At 45.8% G+C, this 12563-nt stretch overlaps 1 protein-coding gene across 9 annotated transcripts in view; it reads left to right on the forward strand.

Annotated features, from left to right (window-relative positions):
* The window catches only part of ST3GAL2 (ST3 beta-galactoside alpha-2,3-sialyltransferase 2), a 49569-nt gene extending 43345 nt beyond the window's left edge, over nucleotides 1–6224 (forward strand). For 5 of the 9 annotated variants that reach the window (XM_057314232.1, XM_057314230.1, XM_057314231.1 and 2 more), the window contains 2 exons: nucleotides 428–3979; nucleotides 4717–6224. In XM_057314232.1, the coding sequence (XP_057170215.1) occupies nucleotides 428–601 (174 nt within the window). In that variant the 3' untranslated portion in view covers nucleotides 602–3979; nucleotides 4717–6224. Of the gene's footprint in view, nucleotides 1–427; nucleotides 3980–4712 lie in introns of all 9 variants that reach the window. The other 4 variants (XM_057314236.1, XM_057314237.1, XM_057314233.1 and 1 more) reach the window with 4 other exon arrangements.
* The last annotated feature ends 6339 nt before the right edge of the window (nucleotides 6225–12563 follow it).

Raw genomic sequence — 12563 nt, forward strand, 5'->3', positions numbered from 1 at the left:
CAGTCGTTCAAGGGGCCGCTTCTCACTAGCAACGGGGCTGCTGGGCCATGCTCAGCAGCGCTCACGCCCAGCACACCCACTTCCACCAGTAAATTCAATTTGTGGAATACTGAAAAGTGTTCATTACAAAACGGCAACAGCCACAAAACCAAAACCAGAAGGGGCGTTAGGAAGGTTGGAAAGCTGTCCCAGCCCTAGACTGAGGCGCCCTGCTGCAGGGAGACGGGTGTCGGAACCGAAAGGGAGCAGCAGTGTCCCCCGGGCAGTGTCCTGACTTCAGGCCTGGGCGTCCCGTCTTCCCGGTGCCTCCCGTGCTCTGCGAACCGGCTGCCGTCGGGTCGCCACGGCCCCTTTGTCCTAGCCCACCACCGACCCGAGGCTCTCCCGGTCCCCGACGCGGGGTGACGTGCGCCGCCCTCCCCTGCAGGTGAACGTGTACGGGTTCGGGGCCGACAGCCGGGGCAACTGGCACCACTACTGGGAGAATAACCGGTACGCGGGCGAGTTCCGGAAGACGGGAGTGCACGACGCCGACTTCGAGGCCCACATCATCGACATGCTGGCCAAGGCCAGCAAGATCGAGGTCTACCGAGGCAACTGAACCCGGCCTTGCCGCGACCCTTCCGGCCCAGCCGCAAGGCGGCGGCGCGCGCTCCCAGCCGGGACTCCGAGCCAGCCAGAGGGCGGTGGCCTCGGTGAGGGCGCGGCGCCCCGTTGGGCGTCTCCAGGCCTTGGGAGCAACGCCAGGCCGCAGTCTGGACCAATCATGCTGCAAGTACAGCAAGCGCCGGCTGTTCCCCACCAATCAGGTGACTCTGGGGGCTGGCCCGGGCCTGGCACCCAATCAGCGCTGCAGTCGGAGCGGAGGCTCTTTCTCCCAACCAATCATGCGACTCAAGGAGAACTTCCGGCGCTCGGTCCCGTCTCCTCCAATCAATGGCCTTCGGAGGCGGGCCGGCGGCCGCTGAATCCCCACTCCCCTATGCTTTGGGTAGGATTTTATTTCATGCTTTTTAAGGAGTAGTGTGGTTGGTTCCGGCGTCAGTGAAGTACTTTCCTCAGGCTCTGCAGGAGGAGTGTCAGTTGCCTGTCGGCCTTATTTGGCCGGGGGCACCGAAGAAGAAACGGTGGGGAAGGTGCGGGGCGGCGGCGGCTGGGCTTCCCTTTGCTGGGGGGGTCCCTCGTGACCTCGGAGTGGGCGGAAGGGAGTTGGCCGTTCCTTTCTGGTGGTCTAGGGGAGATCAGGTGGTTTCCAGGGAGCGCGCTTTCATCCCAGGGGAAAAGCTAGAGCCCTCTCAAACCTCTTCAGGCCTCAGAGAATTTTGGACCCCATATTTCCTTTATCTGTCAGGCTTAGATGGGTGAGTGTAAACCCACCAAAGAAATGCAGTGATGTGTGGGTCCCCTCATCCTCCCTTCTCCCTATCCCCACCTTTGGCCACCCTATGGAATGGCCTTTCTGACCAGGGCATTGAGCATCTCACCAGAAAATGAGAACTGTGTTCACCCCTTTGCTGGGGGGGAGGGGGCGGGGGTGGAATTCGCCTAGAGCCTAACTGTGGAACACAGGTGTAAGGAACAGGGCAGGGGACAAGGAAGCCCCGTCACTTCAGATGTAAGGTGCTTCTCACTCTCGTGTACTCTCGGCCCCTTACTGTTTACCCACAACATTTTTAGTGTCTCTCCTTTGGCCCTGGGCCTCCTCACCAGCCTACTTGTCCTGGGGGGGAAAAAAATCAAAACTTACCCTGAGACTGGGGGGGGGGCACTGCTGCTTCTCCACCTCCTACCCCCTCTCGCGCGTCTTTGGCCGGCTCTAGGGAGAGGAAGCAACACGGGAAAGAAGGCTGGAGATGGGGAGGCCAGCTGCCTGGTGCATGCACCTTTTTCCTTCACCCATCACCCCAAAGAGGAGTAGGAAACCTCTTGCTTGGGGGTGAAATTTGCTTTGGTCTCCTAATTTAATTAACTTGAGGTTACCAGGGATGGCTGACCAACAAAGATTCTTTTAAAATTCTAAGCTGGCCATGCAAATAGCTGGGATCCTAGCTGGGGAGGAGTAGACTTGCCTGCCTGCATGCCTCCTCTCCTGCCCATGCATCCCCTTCCCCGTGCTCACTTCCTGCCTCCTCTCTCTAACCCATTTTCATTTCCAGCTCTAGAAGAGCAGGGATGCTAACAAGCAGGGGTTACAACTGGAAGTTACTTGCATGACTGAACCCAGCTTAAGTCCCTAGAGGAAGCTGCTGATGGTATTCTCACCCTTCGAGGTTGGGGAAGTTTTGGAGGGGGGAAAGGGCTTCTGTGAAGCTTCCAAACCACTATTCAGATCCCCCTTCCCAACAGTGAGGAACACAAATACCGCCCTTTATCTTAGTGAGTTGATACCATCAAGCAGCCTCCTGGCCATTGGTGTAGTTCCTGCAGCTGGCTGGGGGAACAGTAACACAGGGGAGTATATTAGAGGATTGGGGCAGGGCAGTGGGCACCCCTAAAGTTAATATATTGAGAACTTAGCTTGAGTCTGTTTCTTCCCAATTCCAAAAGTAGGATGAGTAAAGAGGGTGGATTTGGGGGTCCTATAGTGGAATGCCTGTCTCAGCACCTCCCCCACCATTTTAGAGAGTCAAGGCACCAGCCCTTCTTGCCAGTCTCATCTCAGTGCTTCCTGAAGAGGCTGTTCAGAGTGTTTAGAAGATGAAAAAACAATGCAATTATGCCAAACAGTATTGAGCAGAATAATTTATTTCCTTTTCGTTCCTTTCTCTTCTTTTTGTTTTGTTTTGTTTAAAACATTAATAAATCCCCTTTCTGGAAGAGGTAGGTCCCAGCATCCAGCCCAGATCTCCTTTTCTGCAATAGTTATTTAAACAAATGTTTTTTTTTTTAATTTTTCTTCCCTTTCTCTCTCTTTCTGAATTAAAAAGAACAAAAAAATTATATAGTCATTTGTCTATTCTGAAATGGGTCCGATCATGGAAAGAAGGCATATCTGTCACTTGGGAGCTGTGACTGAGTAATGACTAAGAACATCGGGTGGAATGTATGAAGGAGGAAGAGAATGATTCCCAGACACCCGCCCCTTCTACATGAAGCCTCCCAACCCTGGACTGCCAGAGATGCCCTCTGAAATGGTGGTTCTTCACCACTGTCTTTTGGGGCATCTGAGTGGATCAGCAGGGCAGGGGCCCCATAGCATGCACACCCAGCAGGCATCAGGATGGGGCTTTCCCCCCTACATTTCCAGGTTCTGCAGATGCTGTAGGTGTGGGTTGGCAGGAAATGAACAGAACGGTAGGAGCAGGAGCCACAGGCTTCTGAGGCACCTCCTCATACCATTTCCTTGGACTCTCTGCATCCCTTCAGCCTACTTCCATCATGCAATGGAATGCCTTTGAACATCCAATTTTACAGTTGCAGTGGATCATATAATATGGATCTAACAACGGATAGCTTAGAGTCTAAAATCACTTGGTGTCCTGCAGTTCGGTTTGTGCCAATGCCCAAGAGCAAGCCAGGAGTTGCTTTTCAGATGGAGAATACTTTTTGGTGGAGGGAGGTATTTGTCTTTTTCTAAAACCCTAGAACTTGGGGCTGTAATTCTCTTATTTGGAGTTTTCAGAGACTTCACACATCTCTGTCTACCACAGATGCTCAAGTAACATTTGATTGGCTGAGCCCCAAGGCCTGGTGACAGGACAGTGCACGCATAGCCTGGACTGCTGAGAACCATTTCTTGTCTGGGTCCCACTCAGCTGCCTTATAGGTCACTATAATTGGTTGGAACAGCACTCCCAAACATCGTACCCATTGTGTCCAGAATCAAGAGTCCCACCAAATTGTGTATCCTTTTTTTCCATGTTGGCCAAGAACTGTGTTGCTCTGATCCCACAAAGATACCACATCTGGAAGCACAGGTTACCAGTACCATTCGATTGCATTTGCAATAAGCTACTATCAATTTCTAAGGCTCAAGATGGTGAGTAATGGGATGAGGAAGAAATCACCCACCCCTGTATAGCTTCAGTTTGACGGCAGCACCAGTCTACAGACCCTGCCAGAGTGTGGGTTTTGTTTTTTTGTTTTTTTTTTTTACTTTTGACTTACTATCTTGGAGATAGTTCCGGGACTTTTGTTTGGCCCATCCTTCATAATCATCCTCATTCCATGGGTCAGGTTATCAATATGGGGATTTTGCTGGCTAGTAATGTCTCGCTTTCCTTTTGGGACTGAGGAAATTACAGGCATGACTAATATTTTTGCACTTTGCAGATAGCATTTTTGTTTTGTTTTGTTTTTACAAATTGAAGTTTTGTGGTACCCCTGTGGCGAGCAAGTCTTGTCTGTGCCATTTTTCCAACAGTGTTTGCTCACTTTGTGTCTCTATCACATTTTGGCAATTCTCACAGTATTTCAAATTTTTTCATTATATTTGGCATAGTAATCAGTGATCAATGATTACAGCTTGCTGAAACCTCAGAAGATGGTTAGCATTTTTTAGCAATAAAGTATTTTTAATTAAGGCATATAACAGTTTTATACATAATACTACTGCACACTTAATAAACTGTAGTATAGTGTAAGTATAACATATGTACTAGGAAACCAGACAATTCTTTAGACTTGCTTTATTGTGCTATTCACTTTATTGCTGTGGTCTGGAAGGTAACCTGCAATATCTCAGAAGTATGTCTGTACCCTTTTTTTTTAAGGTAGGCTCCACACCCAGTGTGGAGCCCAACGTGAGGCTTGAAATCATGACCAGGAGATCAAGACCTGAGCTGAGATCAAGGGTCAGATGCTTAACCAACTGAGCCACCCAGGCACCCCAAGTATGCTTGTACCTTAAAATGGGTCTGTGGTCTCCTTGGACCCGCCATTAAATGGACTTGGATCAGAGCTTCATCGGTCCTTTGCTGTAATAAGCCCCGACTCTTATGGGTGGACAACTTTGGTGTTCAGATGTCAGAGCTAGTATCTGATAATTCCTGAAGCTCTGGGTATTTCCCTTTCCCTAGTGCACTGTCACTTCAGAAAATGGGTCCCTCTGGAGAGGCTTGGGGAAGATTCAAGCTATACACCTGAGCTATGTCAGAGAGTCACTTCTCAAAGGACCCTGGGATCCCGTTGAAAAAGTGGTTCCATGTGTGCCCTGATTTCGGTCTGGGAACTGGGTGAGAAGCTGTGAATCCCCATCACTGTGACTCAGTTTTCTCAGTGCTCCTCAAATTTGTCCTACCATGCGCAATAAGCAGAAGCTTAGGAGGCTGCCTAGCATCTATGCCATTTCTAGAGACCCTAATGGTCCATTAACTTATCCAAATCCTTGTAGGTCAAAACTCCAGTTACCATACTGTGGTTTGTTGTGGTGAATGTACCTACCATCTCAAGCAGTTAGGCACTAGTTAGACACGTCTTTTTGGCCTTTATCATGTTGGGATCACATTATTCTCTGACTTACACATGACAGCCACCACAGAGTTCCTCAAAGATGTTGGTGTACCAATCACTACTGAGTTTTTTAAATTAAGTTTTTAAACTATTTTTATCATGGGATATAAAACTTCTATGCAGAAAAGAGCATAAAGATAAATGTACAAAAATAGATCATGAGTTATTTTTTAAAAGCTCCGTACTGGAAATTTATTTGGCAAAGCAAAGATAGGATAATATTATCTAGAATAAATATATTTATAGATATATAGATAGATTTCTGTGGTAAAGGAAAAGCAATTCCCACTGCCATTCGGTTATTGAAATGGACTAAAGAAAAGGAGAAAAGAGGTGGTCGAGCACGTTATATGGAAGAATTAGAAAAAATAGAATGTTTATTTTTCCAGGTTCATTGAGATATAATGGACATATAACATTGTGTAAGTATATAAGGTATATAACATAGTGCTTTTATATGTGTGTAGATTACAAAATGATTACCACAATAAGGTTAGTTCACCATCTTGTATCGCTAAAATTTTGTGTGTGTGTGGTAAGAACTTTTAAAATCTACTCTTAGCAAGTTTCAAACATACAATATTGTCAACTACAGTCACCATGCTGTACATTATATCCTCACAACTTATGTTATAACTAGAAGTTTATAGCTTTTGACCATTTTCACCCCCTATCCCCATTCCCAGCAACCACCAATCTGCTGTTTCTATGAGTTTGTTTTTTCAAGACTCCACCTATTAAAAAAAAAGAAAAGAAAAAAGATCTCACCCAAAGTGAGATCATATAATATTTCTGTCTTACTTCACTTAGCATAATGCCCTCAGGGTCCATCCATGTCATTACAAGTGGCACGATTTCCTTTTTTATGACTAACTCATACTCTATTGTATACACCCACACCTATACCCACACACCACACCACATTTTCTTTCTTTATCCATTGATGGGCACTTGGGTTGTTTCCATGTCTTGGCTGTTGTAGGTAGTGCTGCTTTGAACATGAAGTAGAGATAGCTCTTTAAGACCATGATTTCATTTCCTTCAGATAAATACCCTGAAGTGGAATTACTGGGTTACAGAATAGTTTTTTTTTTAAAGATTTTATTTATTTATTTGAGAGAGAGAGAGAGAATGAGAGATAGCACGAAATGGGGGAGGGTCAGAGGGAGCAGCAGACTCCCTGCTGAGCGAGGAGCCAGATGCTGACTCAATCCTGGGTCTCCTGGATCATGATCTGAGCCCAAGGCAGTCGCTTAACCAACTGAGCCACCCAGACACCCCTATAGAATAGTTCTTTATTCACAGGCAAAAGAATGAAACTCGATTGATCCCTGTCTTCTATCACTCATGAAAATTAACTCCAGATAGATTAAGGACTTAAATGTAAGATCTGAAGCCATAAAACTCCTAGAAGAAAACATAGGGGAAAAGCTCCTTGACGTTGATCTTGCCAGTGATTTTATGGATATGATGTTGAAGGCACAAGCAACAAAAGCAAAACAAGTGTGACTATATCAAACTACAAAGCTTCTGCACGGCAAAAACAACAACAACAAAAATCAGCAAGATGATAAAGCAACCTCCAGAATGGAAGAAAATATTGGCAAACCACACACCTGATAAGGGGCTAATATCCAAAATATGTAAGGAACGTCTACAACTCGATACCAAAGAGAGAGAGAGAGAGAGAGAGAGAGAGAGAGAGATTCTGTTTAAAAAGTGGGCAGAGGATCTGAACAGACAATTTTCCAAAGAAGATATTCAGATGGCTAACAGGTACATAAAAAGCTGCTCAACACCACTAATCCTCAGGGAAATGCAAATCAAAATGAGTTATCACCTCACACCTGTTAGGGCGGCTGTTGTAGAAAAGATGAGAGAGGAGAGCCTGAGTGGCTCAGTCGATGAAGTGGCCAGTTAAGCGCCCAACTCTCGGTTTCAGCTCAGGTCATGATCTCCTGGGTCTTGAGATTGAGCCCCGCATCAGTCCGTCAGGCTCCCCCGCTCAGCGGGGAGTCTGCTTGAAGATTCCTTCCCTTTGCCCCTCCCCCCAAATAAAGAGATAAATCTTAAAAAAAAAAAAAAAAGAAGTGCTGGTGAGGATGAGGGGAAAAGGGAGGCCTCGTGGTGGGAAGGTAAATGGGTGCAGCTTTGTAGCTGGTTTTTGGATTGGGATTTTTTTCATGCTCTGTCTAGTACCCTGTATTGCTAAATATGGGAGCTTTTTCATCCTGTTTGTGTATGTTCCAAACATTGTTAAATTCCTTTTCTACTGATATAATTGCCCCCATTTCATTTGTCCATGGGAGTTGATCCCTTTTTCATTCCTTCCTTGTAGGTCAGAGGGGTTGTGGGACGGAAAGTTCAGTATGCTTGATGTTTGCTCATGTACTTAGTAGACACCTTTTGCCTCCTTGGTTTCCCTCTGTATCCACAGAGTAGGGTTTTTTTTGTGGTTGCTTATTGAACCCCTCTCTGTCATGATGGAGGCTTTTTAAATGGGAATTGAACATTGTTTTCTCTTCTGAAATAGTGGATCAAGAAACTGCTTGGGAACTTTGTGTATATGGATGGGGCTTACCTGCTATTCGGGTTGGCATTAGGGTGGCTGGACAGGGAACCAGCCATTCCATGGCGAGGAGGGGTAAGGATGAGCTAGTTTATGTTACAGTAACAAACACCCCTGAAACTCCCAGTGGCTCAAAACAGCAATGTTTATTTCTCACTCAAGCCACATTTCCATCCTGGGGCTCTCTGCTTCTCATGGTCACTCGAGGACCCAGACTGGTAGGGGTATACCATCTGTGATGGATCTGGGGTCTCAGGGGCAGGGAAAAGAGAATCTGGTGAACCACATACTGGCTCTCAAGACGTACACATTTCCTTGATGCTGAAGAAGTCCCAATGGCCATGCCTGAGTTTAGCAGAGATGTGTAACCCTTCTCTGGGTGAAGCCCCATGTTTGGATGAGCAGTAATACCGTCTATGACACAGAGGGCTCTTTGGAGAGAAGTGCCTGGATTGATGGCCTCGTTAGGGGTGGATGGATGCCAGGGAAGGGAAGGAAGGGGTTAAGGATTTTCCCCCATCACACAAACAGCTGGAGGCTGCCTTCAGCAGGCATGGGGCTGCTTCCGGTGACACCTTTGGCAAGGTTAGGAAACCTCTCTCCCTGCTAGGTGAGGGAAAAGATGAGATCCTAAACCTGTATTTTTAAAAATTAAAATATTCTTTTCTGAGTGTGATTTTAGAATCAGTGCCCCTTCTCACTACCCTTCCAGAAAAATCACAGCTTCCGCAGCAAATCTATGCCTGGATGACAGCTAACCCATGAAACTGCAAGATGCCCCCTCTCCCCATTCTTGCTGAACCATGGGTATTAGGACCAGCCTGTTCCTCTGAAAATATAGAATCAACACCTTTCATCTAACCACTCTTTCCGTTCTGGAGAATAATACAGGCTCTTTCTGGCAGCATGGCTTCTCTCCAGGGAGAAGGCTTGGTGAGGTAGAGCGAACATATGGTGTCTGCATTCAGAGGAAGCTGAGTTTAATCCTCTCTTTGCTATACTCTAACTTTCTCTCTTTCTTACGTTAAAAAAATAACATTCGTCACAAAAATAATTCAAGCAGTTCATAAACATATAAAGTAAAACATGGAAAGCCTTCCTGCAATATTTCATTTATAACTGTCATAAAATGGGGAAAGGGAATCAGAAGGAACTCTGCCCCCTTCTGACCACTTACCTTGTCTCCCAGGCTTTGTCTCCACAGCTCTTCCTGTGAAACCTGTTTCCATGAACCGCCACACTAAAGACCATTCAAGGGAAGGGTCTGGAATCTCAGCTTTCTTTGCTATGAAGGATAACTAAACTTTAAGATTTGAGCATACTTAAAAACGTTTTTTGAAATATCAGAGTCACCTTAACCAAGTCATCAAAATTAACATCACCAGTCTATACTTACATACATGATTAAATAATTTAATAAATGGGAAAGAGACAACTCTCTCACGTAGAAGAATTCCAAATAATTTATGTAACTACTCTGCCCCCAAGGAGTGGGGAGTATGGCTCCCCACACCTCAGATGTGTACGGTGACTTCCTTTCAAAGAGGAAGGTATGGAAGGGAGAAGAATGTAATTTTACAGTGGAAAAACCTGACAAAGAGTACCTCTACCAGGTCATGACTGATGTCATGATTATATGTGCATTTGGTATGATGTGATGAAAATGAAAATTTACCTCTGTGGTCCTCCTTTATTTATTTATTTGAAAGAGTAGGGAGGCAGAGAGAGAGAGAGAGGGATATCCTCAGACTCCCCGCAGAGCCTGGAGCCCAATGAGATGCGGGGTTAGACGAAGGGCTCCATCCCAGGACCCTGAGATCGTGACCCAACTCAAAACCAAGAGTTGGATACCCAACTGACTGAGCTACCCAGGTGCCCCAATTTATTTTTTTTAAAGGTTGTATTTTTAAGTAATTTCTACACCCAACACGGGGCTCAAACTCACAGTCTTGAGTCAAGAGTCGTTTTCTCCACTGACTGAGCCAGCCAGGCACCCTCAAGAGTATAATTAGGATTTTATTATTTTATTTATTTAAAAGATTATATTTCAGAGAGCACAAGCGGGGGGGGGGGGCAGAAGAGGGAGAAGCAGACTCCCCACTGAGCAGGGACCCCCCCCCCCAGGATCATAACCTGAGCTGAAGGCAGATGCTTAACCAACTAAGCCACCCAGGCGCCCCTAATTAGGATTTTAATCTAGGATTCCCATTTATTGACTTAATCTCAATGACTACCTTCCTCTTTTCTAAAATTTCTAATATTATTTATTGTTTTATTTCTATTTTATGCTGATGAATTGTCTAAAAACAAAACCCTGATTTGTAGTTTGCGAATTTCAGTGGTAAACACTCCCAGCACCGCCAGTTTCCAGTTTCCAGTCACTAACAGGCAGCTTGTGTTGAGTTTCAGGACGCCACTGTTTTTGTCTAAATTTATTTAATAATTTCGTGCTCTTTTTTAGTGAAATGCATTTTTTTCTTTAAGCATTCAAACACACTTAAAGTCTTTTATTAGGCCATTCCATAAAAGTAGTTTTATCTGGGGTGAATTTGATTTTTGTTTGCACTCTTTCTTAGCATAGATTTCTTCCTGCTGACAATCCACAGGTGGGTTTAGCAGTTCTCCATTCAGCTCCTGCCCTTTTGGCTTTTTTTTTTTTTTTTTAAGATTTTATTTATTTATTTGACAGAGATAGACAGCCAGCGAGAGAGGGAACACAAGCAGGGGGAGTGGGAGAGGAAGAAGCAGGCTCATAGCGGAGGAGCCTGACGTGGGGCTCGATCCCAGAACGCCGGGATCACGCCCTGAGCCGAAGGCAGACTCTTAACCGCTGTGCCACCCAGGCGCCCCCCTTTTGGCTTTTATTCTAGAACTAGGTCTGCTGACATTCAGTAATCTGGGAATATCACAGAGCAGGCAGAGTCAACAGGATTGTGTCAACTGCCTGTTTTAAAAAGGGGTGGGTGGTCCAAGTCCTCCCACCGCCTTCATGGGTCTGGCTGGGTCTTAATAAAAGTCTCACATCCAGCCAGTGTGCAGGTCAAGTTCCAGGCCGGCTCCCTCCCAGCAGCGAGCCTGGCTTTGGTTCCAGTCTTGTATGTGATGCTTCCACTGCCCTCTACTCCACAGGACCTAAGAGCCGGTAGCTACTCTGGTTCTGAACTGGAGCCCAGCAAGCTTTGGGCTTCAGCCCTGCCTCACCACTTTGCATTTTTACTCCAATGCTGGTCCAAAGAAATATTCAACTTGCTTTTGGGTCAAGCAGGGTGTTTTCTGGTTTTTACCTTTTCTTTTCTTTTTAATTTTTTTTTAAAGATTTTATTTATTTATTCGACAGAGAGAGAGACAGCCAGTGAGAGAGGGAACACAAGCAGGGGGAGTGGGAGAGGAAGAAGCAGGCTCATAGCGGAGGAGCCTGATGTGGGGCTCGATCCCATAACGCCGGGATCACGCCCTGAGCCGAAGGCAGACGCCCAACCGCTGTGCCACCCAGGCGCCCCTTTACCTTTTCTGTATCACTGTTGTTTTGGGGTCAAAGTGGGTATCACTTAACCGGAACGCTGGTACCCCACCTGACCTCCTCCCCTCCTCTTCCCTTGCCCCATCTCCCTTGAGTACTCTTCCCCCCTCCTTTTGTCCCGTCTCTCCGCAATCTGGCTCCCCTCCTTGCTGACCTTTCTTCTCTAAACCCCTCTCCAACCTCCAGCTTGCACCCACCCCTCACACACTTGCAGGCACTCGCTTGCACCTGGCGACACCTGCAGGGACACCCAGCCTTTCATTCACTCACATCCGTTCCCAGTAGACCCTTTGTATTCTCACTCCCTAAGGGGCATGGACTCCAGCCCACACCCACAGCTCTGCCACCCACTCACTCTCGACAACCACCTGCAGCAAATAAGCAGGGAGAAACATTTAAAGATCTACAAGAATTTAGAAAATTTACTCCCCAAGAATTGCCACTGTAGGAAACGTGAATAGATAATTTGTAATACTGGGATGAGTACAGGATAAATTGGGGTTTATGATACTGGGATGAAGAAAACTTTTCTAGCTATGACATAAATCCAGATTTCTTAAAAATGAAATCTGAGTAACATTAAAATTAAACTTTCAGGTAATATTATGAAAAATGAGTTTGTAAAGACAAACTAGGAAAACACCCACCACTCAAGATAAAGTCTAATTTCCTCAAAATAGCGGTGGCTTAAAACCATTAAGGACTCACAATCCAATAGTAAAATGATGAGGCAAGAATGGGCAGCACCCCAAAAGACAAAATACAAATATCCAATAAACTGAAAACTTGCCAAAGCTCACTCAATACAAAACAAAATGCAATGATGCCATTTATTTTTGCTGTTCAAACTGGCAAATTTGTCAAAATTGATGAGAGAGGATTGGCAAGCAGGAAAGAAAATAGGTATTTTTCTATCACTACAATAATATAAATTGGTAAAACCTTTTTGGCAGGGTAAATTGGGACCGGATTAAAATAGTCAAGGTCTCCACTCTCTGACCCAGCACCTGTACTTCCAGGAAC

The sequence above is a fragment of the Ursus arctos genome, unplaced genomic scaffold, assembly GCF_023065955.2.
Source record: "Ursus arctos isolate Adak ecotype North America unplaced genomic scaffold, UrsArc2.0 scaffold_19, whole genome shotgun sequence".
Lineage (NCBI taxonomy): Eukaryota > Metazoa > Chordata > Mammalia > Carnivora > Ursidae > Ursus > Ursus arctos.